This window comes from Vulpes lagopus, chromosome 2, assembly GCF_018345385.1.
Source record: "Vulpes lagopus strain Blue_001 chromosome 2, ASM1834538v1, whole genome shotgun sequence".
In the NCBI taxonomy this organism is placed as follows: domain Eukaryota; kingdom Metazoa; phylum Chordata; class Mammalia; order Carnivora; family Canidae; genus Vulpes; species Vulpes lagopus.
The window spans coordinates 94,882,610-94,903,627 of NC_054825.1; the positions used below are offsets into that span (position 1 = coordinate 94,882,610).

Genomic DNA, 21,018 nt, shown 5'->3' on the forward strand with positions numbered 1-21,018 from the left:
GTTGGTCAATGCTCATTCCTCACCAGTTGTTAGGTGTTTAGATTAGCCTTCCTGGGAGTGCCTGTTCCTTAGGTATAGGCATTTTGTTGGTGATTTAACCCAGTCTTAAGACTTTAAACATCATCTAAATGCTGATGGTTCAAATTTTCACTTTTAGAAAAATCCTTTCTCCTAAAGTCTCAGAATCCTATGTCTAACTAACTACTCAACATCTCCACAAGCATGTGATAAACATTTAAAACACAATCATTGAAAAGTGAAATGCTGCTTACTCTTAACCTCAGGTTTGCCCTATCCCATAGTCTTCTGTTTTGCAGGAAATATCAACTCAATCTATTGGCTTTATCTTAAAAACAGGGGACTATCTCTTCCCTCCTCTACTGTTAGTAACCTGGTCCAAATCACCATTAGCTCTCACCTGTTATTTCAGTGCCTTCTATTTATTTATTCATGACAGACACACAGAGAGAGGCAGAGACATATGCAGAGGGAGGGAGAGGCAGGCACCCCTCAGTGCCCTCTAAATTCCCTGTCTTGTTTCCTTTGGCCTTTTCTCAATAGAGCAGCAAGAATGATTACAAAATTTCCTGCTTAGGGCACCTGGGTGGCTCAGTCTGTTAAGCGTTTGTCTTCTGCTCAGGTCATGAGTCTTCTTGTTGGGCTTCCTGCTCGGTGGCGGGTCTGCTTCTACCTCTGCCTCTGCCCCTGCTCGTGCCTGCACTCTCTCTCTCTCTCTCTCTCGTTTACTCTGTCTCTCAAATAAATAAAATCTTAAAAAAAAAGCCCAAAACAACGAAAAACCCCCACCAAATTTCCTGCTCAAAACTCTCTGTTGGCTTCCCTTCTCACCTAGGGAAACCCATGTCTTTTCCTGGCTTAGATCACCTTCATAATCTCTGCATCTCCTGTTACCTCTCTGAAAGTATCTCCTTTTACTTTCCTTCAGCCACACTGAATTTTTATTCTTCAAGTAAGCCAGGATGCTTTCTGCAGCTGGAAGGTTCTGCATTGCTTTCTGCAGCTGGAAGGTTCTGCATTGCTGTTTGTACTTGCTGTTTCCTGTATCCAGAACAGTTTTCCCACAGATCCACACAGCTTAATCCTTTATGTTCTTTTTTTTTTTTTTTAAGATTTTATTTATTTATTTATTTGAGAGAGAGAGAGAGAGTGATTGAGACAGACCAAACACGAGCAGGGAGGGGGGTAAAGGCAGAGGGAGAAGCAGACCCCCTGCTGAGCAGGCAGCCAGATGCAGACTAGATCTCAGGAACCTGGGATCATGACCTGAGCTGAAGGCAGACACTTAAACAACTGAGCCATCTAGGTGCCTCAATCCTTTATGTTTTTTCACTATTGACTTACCCTGTATTACCCTGTAATACTTACCTGTATTACCCTATTATGGAGTGCTTTCTCTAACCACTGTATTAAAAATTGTGTATCAACTCTTCAGTTCTCCTTCCTATTTTATATTTCTGTTTAGTATTTTTTGCTTTCTAATATACTATATATTTTACTTATTTTATGCTGTGATTTTGTGTCTCCACCCACTAGCATATGAACTCTATGATGGCAGAACATAGGGCTAGCTGAGGACAAGACTTGAGTTTGGGGCAGCACATTGACAAGTCCTTGAAATAGGCAGAGGGACATTCCCCTATGGACTCAACTGCCTCAATGTTCATACTTTGCTAAGGGCAAAAGGCAATCTTAGCCCAACCCCCAGGAGCCTGTAAGCCTACTTTAACATATAAAAATTCCTTTAGAGCTTTCCTTTATCTCTAAACCCCCAAGATACATGTTGGCAGTCATCCCCCAAGCACATGGTACATCTGAAGGGGTCTCATGACTCAGGTTTTATTAGACAGTAATAAGTGACCTTTTCCCAACAATAGCTAGCCCTCTCAAGGTCCGGAAACCTTGCTTCCAAAATTCCTTGGAGAGTACACTATCCTCAAATTCCTCCCAACTCCCAGGTATATAATCAGCCACCCCTCACAGGCTAGGGCAGCAGCTCTCCCTGCCTATGGGTCCTGTCCCTGTGCTTTAATAAAACCACCACTTTGCACCAAAGATGTCTCAAGAATTCTTTCTTGGTCGTCAGCTCCAGACCTCATCTATTTTCCAAAACTTCATCACTCTAGAAGGGTAGATATTTTAGTTGTTTGCTCACTGCTTATCCCAGGGTCGGGAGCAGGGTTCCAGGCTCACTCATAGTTAAAACTTGAAAAATTAAACAAGGCACATATTTTAGACTTTAAAACTTACAATAATAAAAAAAGTAGGCGCAGGGATCCCTGGGTGGCTCAGCAGTTTAGCGCCTGCCTTCCACCCAGGGTGTGATCCTGGAGTCCCGGGATCAAGTCCCACATCAGGCTCCCTGCATGGAGCCTGCTTCTCCCTCTACCTGTGTCTCTGCCTCTGCCTCTCTCTCATAAATACATAAATAAATAAATAAATAAATAAATAAATAAATAAATAAATAAAAATCTTACAAAAAATAGGGATGCCTGGGTGGCTCAGTGGTTGAGCATTTGCCTTTGGCTCAGGACATGATCCTGGGGTCTTGGGATTGAGTCCCACATTGGGCTCCCTGAGAGGAGCCTGCTTCTCCCTCTGCCTATTGTCTCTGCCCCTCTGTGTGTGTCTCTCATGAATAAATAAATAAAATCTTAAAAATAAATAAATTTTAAAAGTTTAATTTTAAAATTTTTTAAAAAGTCAAAGTTTAAAGATATGAAATTGTAACATTTTGATAATAAGTGTATAAAACAAGTCCAACCTCTCTGTAGTTAATTAGTAAAAAAAAAAAAAAATCACAAACTTTAAATATGTATATATTTGGACACTGTAAATCTTCTTACTAAAATCTATCCTAAGAAAAGAAATAATAATGTATGCAAAGATTTGGCTATAAGGATAGCCATCAAAGTCTTGTTTATGATAATGAAAAAAATTTTAAATCAAAACCTTCAAATTTTTAAATATAGAAACTTAATTAAATGAGAGGCAGTATATTTATACAATGGAACAGTCTACAATAATTAAATTTGTATTTAGATAAATTCTCATTGACAGAAGAACTATTTGCAATATGCTGGTAAATTGAAAGAAACAGTTTATAAGAAGAATATGCTGAATGATATTATTTTTGAAAAAGAAATATATATCCTTCCACATTAGTCTGAAAGGATTGACAGTGGTTTAAGAATGTGGTTTATAAAATGGAGTGGGCCTGTCTTTCTTACCTAATTTTTTAAGAAGATTACTTTTTTATTTTATTTTTGAAGCCCCTAAACATTTTTATTTATTAATTAATTTATTATTTATCTTTTTATGATGAGAGAGAGAGAGAGGCAGAGACACAGGCAGAGGGAGAAGCCAGCTCCCCACAGGGAGCCCAATGGGAGACTTGATCCCAGATCCCAGAATCACACCCTGAGCTGAAGGCAGAGGCCAAACCACCGAGAGCCGCCCAGGTATCCCAAAGTTCAGTTTAAAATAATGATCACATAATACTCTCATACTGGCAAAAATCAAAATTATATTTGTACGGATCTTCAAAAAGCCATTAATAGCATACATGTAAAGGATTTAAAGTGTGAGTTGTATATAAATGTTCCCCTTTATGGCATTTTATGTATTTATGATGAGGATCCTGCATTAGTAAGTAGGGGCTAAGGCTCAGAATTTGTATGGAATATTCTCTCTGGGTATTTTAGTTTTTTAACCCTAGCCTGTAGAAGCTGTCTGACTACAGGTAAGACTATCGAAAAAGGTCTTTCGCATGACCACTGACAAGATCACTTACTTTATACCATGCAATGAATCCAGTATTTTGCCTCAGAGATGTAACTTAAAACTAACTCACCTCCCTGCTCTATCTCTAGTAGTAATATACAACCTAGTTCCGTTGAGCAGAAGAAGGGGAAGTTCCCAATCTGGCCAGAATGGAGTGAGGCTGACATAAATGCTGAGAAGTGGGATGCCGGCAAAGGTGCAAAAGAAAAGGACAAAGCAGGAAAAAGCCCTATATTTGTAAGTCCACTTGACTATGACTGGAGTTCATTTGAGTCTTAAATTTTAGAATAAGATTTGTTAACACAGGAATATACTCATTCTTCTCCAGAGCCTCCATTGAAAAGAGAAATTTTCAATTTTGTCTTGGTCCATCTGTCTCCCTCCTTCCTGCCTGTCCTTCCCAGCTGTGGACGTGAACTTTGCTAATCACATTTGAATAAGCAGAAGGAGAGACATAATCAAAGAGTCGTAATGAAATTAAAGGGAAATTGATAGAACAGGTTAGATAGTAGATTTGGGACAGAATTGGGAACCAGGCATTTAGAGAGGCCCCAGCACACCTGTGAGCTGTAATCTGGAGATTATAGGAGACTTATTTTTAAACAATGTTACTGTGAGATTAAAAAATTGAATCTTTCGGGATCCCTGGGTGGCGCAGCGGTTTGGCGCCTGCCTTTGGCCCAGGGCGCGATCCTGGAGACCCGGGATCGAATCCCACATCAGGCTCCCGGCGCATGGAGCCTGCTTCTCCCTCTGCCTGTGTCTCTGCCTCTCTCTCTTTCTCTCTGTATGACTATCATAAATAAATAAAATTAAAAAAAAAAATTGAATCTTTCTTAATATACCCCAACCCCAAGATCTATTTGGATAAAAATCTCAGGTACTCTTTGTTTATCGATGGACATTTAAACATAATAGGCCCCTGAGATTGGAGCTGAGAATGATGTTCCTACATTTTCCAACGATATGATTTTAGTTTCTCTTGCCTATTTAAAAGTGTTCACTCTATTTCTAAGGACTTCTTTGTTGAAGATATGAGTCTGGGTTGCATTTTAAATAGGACCCATTTATTTGGTGCAGTGATTCATTCAATAAAAATGTTTATAGAACACAATACAGTTTCAAAACACTAACAAAATTGCCAGAATGACCATGTTGAACTCTGGTGTCTTTATTTGCATAGAGAGTTCTAGAATGGTACTTATTAGCAATTACATTTTGTTCACAAAATGAAGAATTATAAACTGCATGATTTATAACATAAATTTGTTTGCAAAAGATAATAAATGTAACTAATTGCTGATTCTGTTAGTACTTGAACAATTTCAAATTAGGAACCTGTGAGGGAATACATTCTTTGTACCATGCCGAGAATATTGTGGAAGTTTTAGATGAAAAGGGATTTTGAACTCTCTGGGTTCAAATGAAAATGGTCATATGCTATGTATTGTTAATAGAAGTTTACAACTAATGGGGGTTGAGTGTGAATTTACATCAGAAAGATAGATGGTGCAAATCCTCAGTTAAGCATTGAGCTCTAGAAAAGACCTAAAGAGGAGTCACTCCAAAGTGTAAAGTAATAACAGGGAAGAAAAGAGCAGAAGTGCCTGAAAACTTTGGAATGGGAAATAAGATATAACCTGTAATATGTTGGGGACCCTTGGAGAGCAAGTAAGCCTTTATTAGATAACTATGAAAAAAATCTTTCAGATCTCTGGAAGGTTAGGCATCAAATTCTGGAACTCATCAATGTTACTGAAACAAGGCCAAGTCTGTTGGAAGAACATTTATTGGAGGAAAACCACTGAGACTGGAGCAGAAACCTGTGTGCTGGTTACTCGATGCCCATTTCATTTGGGGGCAACAGATAGGAACATTGCTAGCTGAACATCAGACCCCAAAATTGATTTCGTGGCCCTTGGACTATGGAGATGTATAAAACTGCATGATTAGGGAAGCACCAGCCCTCCTCCTGGTGAATCAGGGCTATTCCAATCGAATGGGATACTTGAGAACCTTGGTCAGCACTTCATTCTGCCTCTGCCATCTTCATAAAGTAGAAGAGCAGCAGGTCAAACCCTGGTTATTACAGCAGTGCGAAGGTACCTTCTGGGATGCAACCTTGCTTCCCACACTCAGTTCTGTTCTACACCATTCATGGCTCAGGAAGCAACAGTCCTTCACAGGAGTGAGTGGTGGATACCCCAAACCTGGTGATCACACTTCTGTGATGTAGCAGCATGGTAGGTCTTAGCCATGATTTGCAACATCCATGTTTTACCAGGATTAATTACCTTAAGCATCCAACCTTTAGCAAGTAGCTTTGGAACTTTAGAGAAAGTCTCTTCCTTAGATGTGAGGCTAGTGATCAGGGAATCAGCATCAGATAAGCCAACCCATTCCTGTAATTCCAGAATCAGGTCTCATTTCTTTAGCTAAGTGACAGCAACAAACAGACATGATGGGTAAACCAAATTGAGATATATTTAATGAAGCACTGTAAGGTGGATATAAGAAATACAACTAAGGCAAAATGATATGGAAAGATTACCATTAATGTAGCATGGAGAAAAGGGAATCATACCAGGTTATGATATCATGAGTCCCCATTTACCTTTTTTTTTCTTCTCAAAGACATTTAATAATTCAAGGTGTGAAAATTAAAGGCCAAGCAGAAAGTAGTAGCCTTAGGGCTTCTGTCAGTTTCTCTGGGCTGGAGAGAGAGAGGATATTGTCTGGGACTGCAAAAGCAGCCAAAACTTGAAACCCCAGAGTTAATTACAGAAACACAGTCTGAAAGTTTTGCATATAATTTTACTTCGAGACATTTACCCGAATCCTATGCTATATGTGTGAGGATTTTGCTGCTGAGAAAATGAGGAAAAAAGCAATAGCTTGGAAGCTAAATAACTTAGAAATGGTGCTATGGCAAGAGTTTGGAATTTAGCGTATACCAAGGTGAAGGGACTTGGACACTTCAACCTTTCAGCTATAGCATTCTGTATTAAGTAAGGGAAAACCAAAACTACACCAGCCCTACCAAATCCTGAGGCTCAGTGTTGATGGAGTAAAGTTCATTTTGTACTTCATCTGTCAGAAAAGAATAAAATCCTCCTCTTTGGAGGAAGACATCATTACTTAGTGCTCATATACATTTTTATATGTGATGTATATTATACAACCAAAATTTACCACATGTGAACAGAAACAGAACTAAGTGGCTGAAAAATAAGAGGAAAAATTAAGTAATAGAAATAGATCCACGGGTAGCTCTGATTTTGGAACTGTCAGATAAGGGACTTTAAAATAACTGGATTAATAATTTGTAAGGGGAAAAAAAATGACACGAAGCAACCCCAGAATTCTACTGTGACTCTTGGAAACTTCAGCCTATTTTTCAGGGACTCATTCTTTGATCGTTTTGACTAGATGTTGGGATTACCTTTGTCTTCATCCAAAGTGTTCCAGTCTCTTAAATATGCTCCAGATACATATAGACACTCTGTGTAAAGCTCAGACAATACCCTCAAATATAAACTATTTCTCAGGTTACACTAGCATTAGGATAAAAATATGACTACCATAAAAAATCACAAAATGTTATTTATTTGCTCATGGCACTATTAAGTCAGGTGAAATTTAGTTGTCTCTTTTTTCAATAGCATTGTTTTTGTACTCCCAGCACTTTCTCTTTTTTTGTAAGGACCACCCCCACAACCTGACTACCTTCTGAGCTGTGAGAACTTACATAGTAGCTACTTAAAGTCTCTCTAATGTACTATATTGCTGGCATCTTAGAGTAGACATTTGGATATTATTCTTCCTCCAGAGCTCACTAATTGACCCACACTAGGGTCTCAAAAATTAATAAATTAATTGCATACTTGGGCATTTATCTCAGAGAAATAGAAACTTATGTTCATATAAAAACCTGTAAACTGTATGCAACAATTTATAGCAGCTTTATAAGTAATAGCCCCAGATAGGACACATGGTAAACAAACAAATATCTGTATCATGAAATATTACTCAGCAGTAAGTAAGAACGAACTATTGATACATGCAACAGCTTGAGTAAATTGAATATCCATGGAATTAGGCAGAGAGGGAAAAAAGCCAACCTGCAAGATTACGTGCTATGTGATTCCATTTATATAACATTATTATTTTTCTGAAGATTTAGTTATTCATCTGAGAGAATGTGTGAGAGAGCAGGAGAAGGGGCAGAGGGAGAGGGAGAGAGAATCTCAAGCAGACTCCATGCTGAGAATGGAACCCAACACAGGGCTGGATCTCATGTCCCTGAGATCATAACCTGAGCTGAAACCAAGAGTCAGATGCTTAACTGGCTGAGCCACCCAGGTGCCCCTCATATAACATTATTGAAATGATAAAATTAATGAAAGAGAGACCAGGTAAATGATTGCCAGGTGGTAGGGATAAAACAGGTGGTAAGGAAGTTGGAGGGTGGGTATGCCATAGAAGCGCCTGGGAAGGATCCTTGTGCTGCTGAACTGTTCTATATCATGACTATGTCAGTGTCGGTATCCTGGTTGTGACATTGCACTATAGTTTTGTAAGATTTTACCATGGGAGAAACTGACTAAAGAGAACACAGGAAATCTATTATTTCACATATGGTGTGGTGAATCTATAATTATGTCCCAATGATGTCTAATTTTAAAAATTAATAAATGAAAGTCAGATCAAAAGTTCAAATTTCATTGGCATAATATCATATTTATGATTTTTTAAAAATCTTTTTATTCAGGTAAACAAAAGAAATCACAATATTTTTAGTGCAAAATATGTCCATATCTGGCTCACCCAAATTGTCTTCCTACTATACCTACTTCACATTTCGAAGCAGCTCATGCTTGTTTGGACTATTTCTTCTGCAATAAAATGTTACTCAACAAAGTTTCTCATTAAATACAGTATGATTAACTTCAGTATTCACCAAATACTCCACGAACTAGCTCTGAGAGCAAACACACAAATTGCTCTATAAATGCTTATTTACTGATCGAATCTATGTGCTTACTAATTTTTATTAGGATTGAGCTGCTTTCATTTTAATAAAACCGTATGGAGAAAAAAATCAATATATTTTTTATATAGCATTTTTTTGAAGACCCTGAAGGAAAGATTGAATTACCACCATCACTGAAAATTTATTACTGGAAACGTCCACAGGAGTTTTTAATTAATCAGGTAAGAAATATCTTCACTATCGAATAAAATACATATTAACTATGGGCTATAATATCTTAGTTGTGAAAATTCTCATTTTAAAAACAATTCAGGGTAAATTTTTCACATGGTATTCAGTAAGAAAAAGGAATTACTTCTTGGTATTTAACAGAAAGAAATGTCAGCATAGTTTAATATTTTTTCTACTGGCTCCCAAGAGAATATTGAAATTTTTGTTTAGGGTCTTGAATTTTCCTTCTCTACGTGATATCAAAGCATAGCTTAAAATGTTTGGGAAGTTATTCCTTAATTTCGGACAGACTTTCCCTTTAAAGTGATTTTATTCTTTAAAAGTTTTAGCCTTCATAAGCACTGCTACTAATGCAGTTTATCCACCATATTTCCAATTACAGCTACAAGCTGAGTCTAATAATCTGAAATTCAAAGATATTTGGGAAAATGAGAAAATGAGAAGATATATTTATTGAATGCCTACTTGTAAGACATTTTAAATAATCTAAATCAAATGTACATGAACCATGCCTTTAAATTACTTGTAATGTTAGATTATATTGACATGAAGAATATAAATTCTATGGTGTTAATATAATGCACTTAGCAATAATGTATTCTTAATAATATTCAGGCTCTGTGCAATGGAAGTTGAGAGTTTACATTCCATGAAAATAAAGGATATTAATTCCCTGCAGTGAGAGTGTTTCAAATGTGAATAAGTGGCAAAGTTTTATACCATCTCTTTTTCTTTTTAACATATCTTAGTTCTGAGAGATACACTTATATTATAAATTCATCCATGTTGTTAATGGCACCTCTCTCTACATTTATCATAATGCTTCTGCCCATCTCAGCACCTCTGCACTCCTGCACTCTTTATTCTTTTTCTTGATCCTGTGCACAGACTTCTCTTGGGCTATGGACCAGAACAGTCACAACTGAAAGTCTAGCTAACTAGGAAAACCTCAGAATAGTGTTTTTCAAGTTCTAACGTCCAGATTAATGGTGGTAAATACGTTTTACATTGAAACTCTCTAAATGTGGGCATATATAAAGGTTAGACAAAAATTTAGCAAAACAATAATGACCTTTCTGTGTGAGATTTACTCTTTTCTACTCTAAGCAAAAGATGAAGTCTTTTGTGAAATCAAGTGGACATGATTTAAGTCAGAGAGAAGCTAAATTATGAAAAACTAAAAAGCCTGGATTTAGGATAACCAAAATCAACATGGACTATTCCAACTGAGGAGGTTAACAAGCCCTGACCACTAAGGGAATGATCAGATTTATTTCTGAGAATCCAGTATTGATTGCTCAGGCCCTTGAACGTTGATTATATTGAACAGACGTAAGATGTCCAAAGATGTATTCTGTCTCGGGTACAGGCATAGGGAATAGAGACCTCCATAGAGACTTCTACTTAATATTTGCTGGTTTTTACACACCGTCAGTTTCTACTTTACATTTGTTGGCAGGCAACTATTAAGTTTCACTCCTCAAATTTTAGTTATTCAACATTTATTTAATCTATACTCAATTTTAATGTTGCCAAAGAGTATGGGTATTTTAGAAGTGCAATTAGCCAAACTGGAATTTAAATATGTATTTTTGTATAAAATATTTTATGCAATTTATATATATGTAACCTACTATAATCATGAATTATAAACGTAAGATTCAATTCAAGCCTTCAAGGTAGTTTTGGGTTAATTTTTCGGACATAAAATATTTTACTGAGTTTTCAAGATGCTACTTACCATATGTGATTGAGAGTAGTTGGTGGCATTAGTTTCCATGAAAATGTTTTATTAATCAAAACCATATTTATGTTAATTTTATATGTTAAGTATATAAGCTTGATATGAATTTTAATGATTTAAAAAACCTGTTATGAATCGTATTTTCCCTTATTATGTTTATTCCTTAGTGGTCTAAATACATAAAATCATCTTTAGATATGTACCACTTAAATAATGACCATCAAATGATATTTTTTAAATATAAGAGGATTTGAAATTGGCCAAGATTTTAAAAACCTGTCATACCTAATATTTTTATCAAAGGGATGAAGATATCTTTCCTGCTAGCATGTATTAACTAAGCTTCAGGTTTAATTTGAAAGGTTAATTTAAATATCAATTCATTTTTTAAACTCTGAGATTGTGTGTGTATGCATGCTGAGATTATCTGCATATATTATATCTTACGACATTTCATTTTTATATGAAAATGCTGTGTTTGATAGGCATTACCTTATTAAGTGAATGTCACCTGTAGCTCCAACAGGGTTATTTTATGGAATAATGAGCTTTTTTTTTTCTTTTAATTCTTCTGGTTGTGAGGAATTAAATCAGGTTTGACTTGTTTATATCACATGAAACTCTTATTTCATTCAGCTACATTTCCTTTATTTTTCCTAAGAAGTAATATTCCTTTTTATATATATATTTTAATTTCAGGCTCCAGTAGTTGTGAAAAATGAAATCCTGTTTGACTTGTTTTCAGCAAATGAACATTTACTCTGCAGTGAGGTATGTAGGGAAGTTTTAACTGAAGGTGATTGCAGAATAACTCACAGGCCTGCTTCAAACAATTCCGATGGTCAATTTCAATTCCTTTGCTCACCTCTAAGTTTTGATATAACTCAGGATTTTATACACTAGATATTCAAAGAGGAAGAGAAGCCTCTTCAATTGAGTTTAATGAGCAAATGGTGGGAAAATGTTAGTATTAGCATTGCTGTGCCCTGTTCTCCTTCCCACAGACCCATGGTAGCTGGGATCTCATAATCTGAGAGCACTTCTGCTCTTGTTTTACATGCCTAACAATTGACAAGTTGCTGTGGAACTTGCTCTGTACTGTGCTCAAGAGCAGGTTTTCCTGATGTTGTTTGGCTTGCTAATGCAGGGAAAATCTCCCCTAAACATCTCTCCACTCTGGATTTTACCCATCAGAAACAGACCCGTTCCACTCCCCTAAGGCGGTTATATCAGAAGCAGGGCAATTTTTTAGAAATTATTTTCTCCCAGAAAAAAATTCGTCCTCTTTTTTTAAAAATTTTTATTTATTTATGATAGTCACACAGAGATAGAGAGAGGCAGAGACACATGCAGAGGGAGAAGCAGGCTCCATGCACCGGGAGCCCGACGTGGGATTCGATCCTGGGTCTCCAGGATCGCGCCCTGGGCCAAAGGCAGGCGCCAAACCGCTGCGCCACCCAGGGATCCCTCGTGCTCTTTTTAAAAAAAAGATTTATTTATTTATTCATGAGAAACAGAGAAAGAGAGAGAGAGATAGAGAGAGAGAAAGAGAGAGAGATGCAGAGACACAGGGAGAGGGAGAAGCAGGCTCCTCACATGGAGCCCTATGCGGGCCTCAATCCCGGATCCCAGAATCACTCCCTGAGCCTGAAGGCAGATGCTCAACCGCTAAGCCACCCAGGTGTCCTCCAGAAAAAAATTCTGACCCAGTCAGAATAGTCATTATTGATTCAAACATTTTGTCTTTCTTATCTTAAATATCTTGACCAGTATTAAGGTCAAAACATTGATTTCTTTAAAAACAAAAACAATTGATTTCTTCAACTTGTATGGGTTAGTGTAATGTTATCTCTAAATTATTTTATACTTTATATTTTAGGCTAAAATATGCTCATCTTATGATCCAAAGCATGCATAGACTTTAGCTTTTCATTTTTTAAAGGAAGTATAAAATATTCAATAGCAAAATTCCCAGATATACATACAAGAAGATATTTGATTTACCTTTTTCAACTAAAATAAAATTGAAGAAATGTCCTAGATAATGTAAATTAAGGAAAACATGAATCTTATAAGGTTAGTCTCAAGTATTTAATCTTCTTATCAGCCAGGCAATTAAACATGAGATGATTATTTCAGAAAATCCGATACTACTAAGGGTAATATCTTACTTAACACCCACTGTGACGCAGAGATTTTTAATACATTATTTCTATTACCTATAAAATGCTGAAAAATAGATAGTATAATCTGCATTTTACAGACTGCATTACATAAACTGCAATTTAGAGACAGTGAAATGACATGCCCCAGAGCAGAAGGATATGAAGAAAGATCCAAATTCTGGTCTCTGTTTCTGCTCTGAAGCTCAGCTCCCCACTGTGCCTTGCTGCCTGTTGAAAACTCTGCAAGTGGGAGTTTTACTTAGAGCATTTCTGTATCTACAGATTGGCATATGAAATATGAGACTTGGGGAATATTTAAATGTGTGTGCAATTTTAATTCTTTCTCATATCTCATTCATTGTCGAGCTGATCCTATCAACATAAAAGAGATAATTTTCTTCTCAAACTTCTCAACATTTACAGATGAGTAACTTAATCATTTATAAAAAGTTAATTCCAAAATAAAATTATGACAACTTTCAGAAGCATTCAGTCTCCCCACCCCACCCCACCCCCCTCAAAGCTGAAATGAAAATCAATGTCAAAAGGAGGTCAATGTCAAACTGCTGATAGTTTACTCTGGATAACAGCTCTTCCCTAAGAGTATATTTAGCATTAAGTCTTTTTCACTTGTACTGTGACTATATTTCCTGACAACAAAGGCAATAGATACAACTTTATTCTGTAAGTCAGAAATCAAAATATGGAGCATGTTATGTGCAGAATTTAATATTACCATTGGAAGTAGATTTTTGACTGGTTTCCCTCCTAGATTACATACCAACAACTGAAAACACTTGATTAACATTAGTGGCTTTTGTCTCTAGCTGATGAGATGGATTATCAGCGAAATCTATGCAGTGTGGAAGATCTTCAATGGAGCTACTTTGAACAATTATTTTAAAGGGACTGCAGCAGAACCTCCTCTTCTTACCTGGAAGCCCTGGGAACACATCTACTCTCTGTGCAAGGCTGTGAAAGGTCATGTGCCTTTATTCAATAGCTATGGAAAGTATGTTGTGAAACTTTACTGGATGGTAAGTAAGTTCACATTCATGTGCATTAAAATGTGTCCTTCATATTGACATATATTTGTCTTACACGCTGTTTCCTAGGCTAATACAAGATCGTGCAGTTTATACGGGACATCAATTGTGCGGTTACTTGGAAGACGTGCCCTACATATGTAATTTGGGACCAATAACAAACATCGTTTTTTGTCTTGTGACACCCACATGCTCTTTACTTTGGTGTTTCTTGGAACATGGAGGGGTGGTCCTCTGCATTCTTTGTCCTCCCAGGCAGGTGGGCTGGGGAGGTAGGTGTTGCACAGGGCTCTATTCTTTCCTCCTCTCTCTGTGATGTGATATGAACTCTTGAACAGAGGGAGTGTTCGAGCATGGTCTGTTCTTTCTTTCCTGGTATTTGCTGCTACTGAGAGGCCTGGTCCCACCCAATCTTTGCCCTGAACTTGAGATTTCTTCTCATGCTAACAAATCTTACCTTGACAAAAAGTTTTTGCTTCTGCCTGAAAGGGAGCAAAAGGAATAATAGAAATAGAGAATTAAAAATCCCCTAGTTAATAAGGCACAGTAGGCTCACACCACGTTTAGCAACACTCGACTATGAAACACCTTTGAGTTTTTGTTGATGGAGTGGTCTTTCTAAAGGCCCCGACTCAGAGGCAGGGACAGCTATATTATTTGCAGGGCTCCTTGTTAAAAAATTATTAGATGATAGCAACACTTAAAAAAATGGGCTCCTTCTTAGTGTGATGTTCCTTGTGACTATACAGTTTGTATACCCATGAAGCTGATCTTGCTCACTAAAGAAGAATGCTTTTGAACATTTGAGGATGTGGGGGAGTATGAAAAGTTAATCATTCCATTCTATATATCTAAGAGCATGACTTTTCCCCCAGTGAGCCAGAGCCTTTCCTGGGATGGGGAATACTAAAAAGCCAATGCTTAGGAATTGATGGGCTCATTACAACAGAAAGGTAAAAGTAAAGAAGGTAATATTAGCCTCTGATCTCTAAAATAGGACTTTTGGTGTTTTGATGTTCACTGCAAGATAATAGACTTTGAAAGTCAAAACTTTATGAGGAAAGAAAATGATTTCCTAAATGCCTTTATCTTCCGTATTTACCAATCAGAAGGCAGATTTGTCAGACAAGAGTTCAAAGTTTTAATGTGCACTAAGGGGTGAGAGAGAGGATAGGGTATTAAGACGGTGGATGCACTGTGGATAAGGTTGAGAGATTACAGAGTGAAGGCAAATGTGGGAAGAATGAGGAGCTCACATGCCTGGGTATTTGCTTCCCATTCTCCCCTTCCACACATTTGCTTACACTTGAGATGGGAGTGAGTTTAAAACCATTAAGAATTACAAAGCAGCATCAGTAGACTATTAAACCAACCCTGTTAGTTACTTTCTCTGTTTCTTGACATCCTTCCTTCTTTGCAAATTTCCTTTTGGACAGAGGCCAACATTTATTAACACTACATTCCATTTTACAAGGAAACTGTGATTGATTTCTCTTTGTACTGATTCCTCATAAGCCCAAACCCACTTGGATTCAGAATTTTAAAAAATATTTTAATACAATTTGAAATTTCATTCTGAACCAACCATTTAAGGAGTCTAGATAAGGTAGTCCTTGGGAGAAGAGGCGCCTGATGTCCAGTGACTTCTTCTGGTTGCTCACTCGTCTCACCTGAGGAATGGCTTGTGGGAGCTGCCACTAAGCTGTTGAGCACTGAGATACAACTTGTTACATGTAGATTATTTTTGTGAGCAATTTGTTGGTGCTGGTGGCTGAAGTGCCAGACCATATTCCTGCTCAGTGATACTAAAAAAAGAAAAAGCTTGACTGGCTCTCAGCATTTCTAGATCTACTCGTTGGTCCACAGACCCTTCAGGATCCATTGCACACAGAGGCAAAGGGACCACATCACTCAAGATAATAGACACCAAATATGACATGGAATGAATACAGATGAAAATAAAATATGGTGACCATGTAGAAGAATCTAGAGAAAGTTCTGACAAAGAGTACATTCTCAACACTATTAGTGTCCTTTCATTCATTTATTCCTTCCTTCCCTCTTTCCCATTGCTACTGCCTTCCACTCTGAAAGCCAAAGGAACAGATCCTTCCTCTCTCTGCCTCTCACTAGCACCAGGGGAAAAGCACCTGATCAATGCACTGGGTGCTTACTGCCAACTATTCTTACGTGAAGATGTGAAGATGAAGGGACATATAGAGATGGTGGCAATGCTGTGTCCCACTGCCCCTGCAACATGGCCTTGCTGTGTGTCCTTTGCTCAAACTTGCTTAATTCCTACCAAGTTCTGATGCACAGTCCTCCAGTATCACGTCAAATCTGTATATCCCTTATACACCTCTTGAATTGCCTATGTTGTGCCTAGTTATAAAACAGGTTAAGGTTTTGTTAACACTTGCAGTTGCAAGTGTTCTTTTATATGTTGCAGATAATCACATAATGTGGGTGTAGTAGAAGTGCTTTGAAATTTCTTTTAACCTTACATTTTCCACCCAAATTGAGTTTTGTAATTTTTATGTAGTCAATTATGTCATTATTTTTCTTTTTTTTAAATTTTTATTTATTTTATGATAGTCACACAGAGAGAGAGAGAGAGAGAGAGAGAGAGAGAGGCAGAGACACAGGCAGAGAGAGAAGCAGTCTCCATGCACCAGGAGCCCGAGGTGGGATTCGATCTCGGGTCTCCAGGATCGCGCCCTGGGCCAAAGGCAGGCGCCAAACCGCTGCGCCACCCAGGGATCCCTGTCATTATTTTTCTTTATTGAGCGTAGGATATTTATGTTATTTAAAGTAAGATATCACTGGGGGCCTGTGTGGCTCAGCCGGTTAAGCATCTGCCTTTGGCTCAGGTGCTAATCCTGGGGTCCTGGCGTAGATCCCCCCTCTCCAATGGGGCTCCCTACTCAGTGAGGAGTCTGCTTCACTTCTTCTCCCTCTGCCCCACCTCCCTACCCATGTACTCTCTCTCAAATAAATTTTAGAAATTAATAAAGTAATATATCACTATCTCAAGAATATAAAAATATTTCCCCTTATTTATCTATTATTTTAAGCTATTTTTTAAAATTGGTTTATCTTGGGATCCATCCCCTCTCCCTCTCTGCCCTGGAACTACCTAGCCCTCCTAGACGTCTTCTGGATAAAAGGACATAGGGCACCTGGCTGCCTCAGTTGGTGGAGCATGTGATTCTTGATCTCAGAGTCATGAGTTCAAGCCCCACATTGGGCTTGAGAGTTTTCAAACAAATAAGAAATAAGACTTGAAGAAATTGAAAAAGGACCAAAGACATCTCCATCAAGGATCCTGGGGGATCCCTGGGTGGCGCAGCGGTTTAGCGCCTGCCTTTGGCCCAAGGCGCGATCCTGGAGACCCGGGATCGAATTCCACGTCGGGCTCCCGGTGCATGGAACCTGCTTCTCCCTCTGTCTCTGTCTCTGTCTCTCTCTCTCTCTCTCTCTCTCTGTGACTATCATAAATAAATAAAAATTAAAAAAAAAATATGTTTATCTACAGCAAGACCTGGTTTATTTTTTACTTGAAGTCTCAGCTAATTGCCCCAGGATTATATATTGAATGGTTTACCGTTTATCTCCTAATTTAAAAAACCACTTGATCATACATTACATTATAATATGGACTTGTGTTTCTTTCTGGATTCTATTTTCTTTTATTTTTCTTGTCCTTTTTTGTTTTTTGGGAGAGAGAGGGGGATTATGGGACAGGAGGGGTAGGAGAAGAGAGAGAGAGAGAGAGAGAGAGAGAGAATCCCAAGCAGGCTCCACACCCAGTGCAGAGCCTGATGTGGGGCTCAGTCCCACTACTGTGGGATCATGACCTGAGCAGAAATCAAGAGTTTGACCCTCAACCAATTTAGCAATCCAAGCACCCTTTTCTTAATTGTTATGAATTTATAGTTTGTTTTGATTTTTTAGAACAAGATCCACCTAATATTCTTTTGCTTTAATATTTTCTTGGCATATATGCTTTTTGAATAAACATTTTTATTGGTATTTATCTTTGAACACATTTATAATTATGTATCCTTTATTCTCTATAAAAAAGGGTTTAGTGCTTATTATCCTGCTACACCTTCTCCTCTCTTGAGTATTTTATTTTGATTCATTTTTAATTCAGCTGGAATATGCAATCTAGAATTTTATTTATATAGGATATATATATGCTGTATATTTTGGGTAATTTTAAATATTGAGGTCTATTTTCTTTTGTTATATGAATGATAATTTGCATACATATGGAGTACTTAGATAATACTTGTTTGTTTTAGAACACAACAGACAATACCTGAGTATCTTTTGGTTTTAATGTTAAAAACACTCATTTTGAGGCCTTTACTCTACACCATATCTGAAACCATGACAGTTTATTCTCACCTGTCCCTGCTTCATTTTTCTCTAGAGTCCTGAGTTTGGAGCATCCCATGCCCCATTCTCTTAGGAAATTCATTAGTATATGTAAAAAAATGTAAGAAGCTATAGTCCTCTAAATGCTTTCTTCAGGCATTTTGCTTAAAGGTACATTTCTTATATTCATATATTGGTCCAATCTACAGGTTTTTAAAAGATTATTGAAGTATAGATGACACACAAGTTACATTAGTTTCAGGTATGTAAGATAGCAGCAATTCAATAAGTTTATACATTATGCTCTGCTCACCACAAGTGTAGCTACCATTTGTCACCTTAAATGTTGTTAAAATATCATTGACTATATTCCCTGAACTATTTTTGTCTACCCACATGACTTATTCATTCCATAACTAGAAACCCGTATCTCCCACTCCCCTTCACCCATTTTTCTTGTCCTTCCACTTCCTCCGCTCTGGTAACCACCAGTTTGTCCTCTGTATTTATGGGTCTCTTTCTACTCTTGTTTGTTTATTTGTTTTGGTTTTTAGATTCCATGTATTAGTGAGATCATATGGAATCTGTCTTTCTATTTCATTTAGCATATCCTCTAGGTCTATCTATGTTGTCACAAATGCCAAGATCTCATTCTTTTTTTATGGCTGAGTAATATTCCACTCTGTGTGTGTGTGTGTGTGTGTGTGTGTGTGTATTCCACATCTTCTTTATCTATTCATATATTGATGGACATAGTTTGCTTCCATATCTTGTCTATTGTAAATAATGCTGCAATAAACATAGGGGTGCATATATCTTTTCAAATTAGTGTTTCTGTTTTCTTTGTTTTTCTAGTAGTGGTATTACTGGGTCATGTTGCATTTCTATTTTTAATTTTTTAACCTCCATACTATTTTCCACAGAGGCAGCACCAATTTACATTCCCAGCAACAGTGCACAGGGGTTTCTTTTTCTCCTCTCCAACACATCTTATTTCTTGTCTTTTTTATCCTAGGTATTCTTTCACATGTAAAGTGATATCTCATTGTGGTCTTGGTTTGCATTTCCCTGGTGATTAGTGATGTTGAGCATCTTTTTCTATGTCTGTTGACCTGTATGTCTTCTTTGGAAAAATATCTATTTAGAGTCCCTGTCAAATTTTCAATTGGAATATTTGTTTTTTGTTATTGACTTTTATAAATTCTTTGCATATTTTGGATATTAACTCCTTATTGTATATATCATTTGTAATTATCTTCTCTCATTCAGTATGTTGCCTTTTTTGTTTATAGTTTTGTCTGTTGTGGAAAGCTTTTTATTTTGGTATAGTCCCATAGTTTGTTTTTGCTTTTGTTTCCCTTACCTTGGGAGATATATCCAGAAAATGTTTCTATAGCTGAAGTCAAAGAAATTACTGCCTATATTTTCCTCTGAGAGTTTTATAAATTCAAGTCTCACATTTAATCCATTTTGAGGCCTTTCATCCATTTAGAATTTTTTTGTGTGTATGATGTAAGAAAGTCATCCTATGTCATTCTTTCACATGTAACTGTCCAGTTTTCCCAGCACTATTTATTTAAGACACTATCCTTTCCCCATTATATAGTTTTGCCTCCTCCTTTCTCATAGGTTAACTGACTGTATAAGCATGGGTTTACTTCTGGGCTTTCTATTCCACTTCATTGATCTATGTGTCTAATTTTGTGCTAGTGCCATACTGTTTTGACTTCCATAGATTGTAGTCTACTGAAATCTGGGATTGTGATACCTCCAGCTTTGTTGTTCTTTCTTTCTTTCTTTCTTTCTTTCTTTCTTTCTTTCTTTCTTTCTTTCTTTCTTTCTTTCTTTCTTTTTTTAAGATTTTACTTATTTATTCATGAGAGACACACAGAGAGGCAGAGACACAGGCAGAGGGAGAAGCAGGTTCCATGCAGAGAGCCCGACGTGGGACTCAATCCCAGCACCCCAGGATCACACCCTGGGCTGAAGGCAGCGCTAAACCACTGAGCCACCCGGGCTGCCCTGTTGTTCTTTCTTAAGATTGCATTCACTATTTGGGGTCTGTTGTGGTTCTGTACAAATTTTACTATTATTTATTCTAGTTCTGTGAAAAGCATTGTTGGTATTTTGATAGAGGTTGCGTTGAATCTGTAGATTGCCATGAGTAGCATGGACATTTTAACAAAATTAATTTTTCTAATCCATGAGCATGGAATATCTTTCCATTTGTTTGAGTCATCTTCAATTTCTTTCATCAATGTTTTATAATTTTCAGAGTAGAGGTCTTTTTTTTTTTTCTAGAGGTTTCACTAGGGATTAAAATATACATGCTTAGCTTATCATAAACCAGTAATAGCAGCATTTTCCACTTAAATTGGAATATAGACACTCTTCCATGATTTGAGGCCCTTTCTTTCCCTTTCTTTATAGCATAGCTATCTAGATATTTTCTTTAAACATATTCAGAACCTGCTCATAAATGTTGCTTTTAAATGTGAAATGTAATTTTTAAAGCTCAAGAGCCGAAGGATACTTTATTGTATTTAGTCATACATGTGTTTATATTTTTCTTTGCTCTTTCTTCATTCTTGATGTCCTAAGATTTATTGCATTTCTGTTTTTTTTTTTTTAAATTTCCTTTCACCATCTTTTTTG

At 37.1% G+C, this 21,018-nt stretch overlaps 1 protein-coding gene across 1 annotated transcript in view; it reads left to right on the plus strand.

Annotated features, from left to right (window-relative positions):
* ADGB (androglobin) overlaps positions 1-21,018 on the plus strand; it is a 165,745-nt gene that overhangs the window by 25,293 nt on the left and 119,434 nt on the right. Inside the window, 4 exon segments of the mRNA XM_041745067.1 lie at positions 3,891-4,038; positions 8,923-9,015; positions 11,469-11,540; positions 13,762-13,971. Coding sequence (XP_041601001.1) covers positions 3,891-4,038; positions 8,923-9,015; positions 11,469-11,540; positions 13,762-13,971 — 523 coding nt within the window.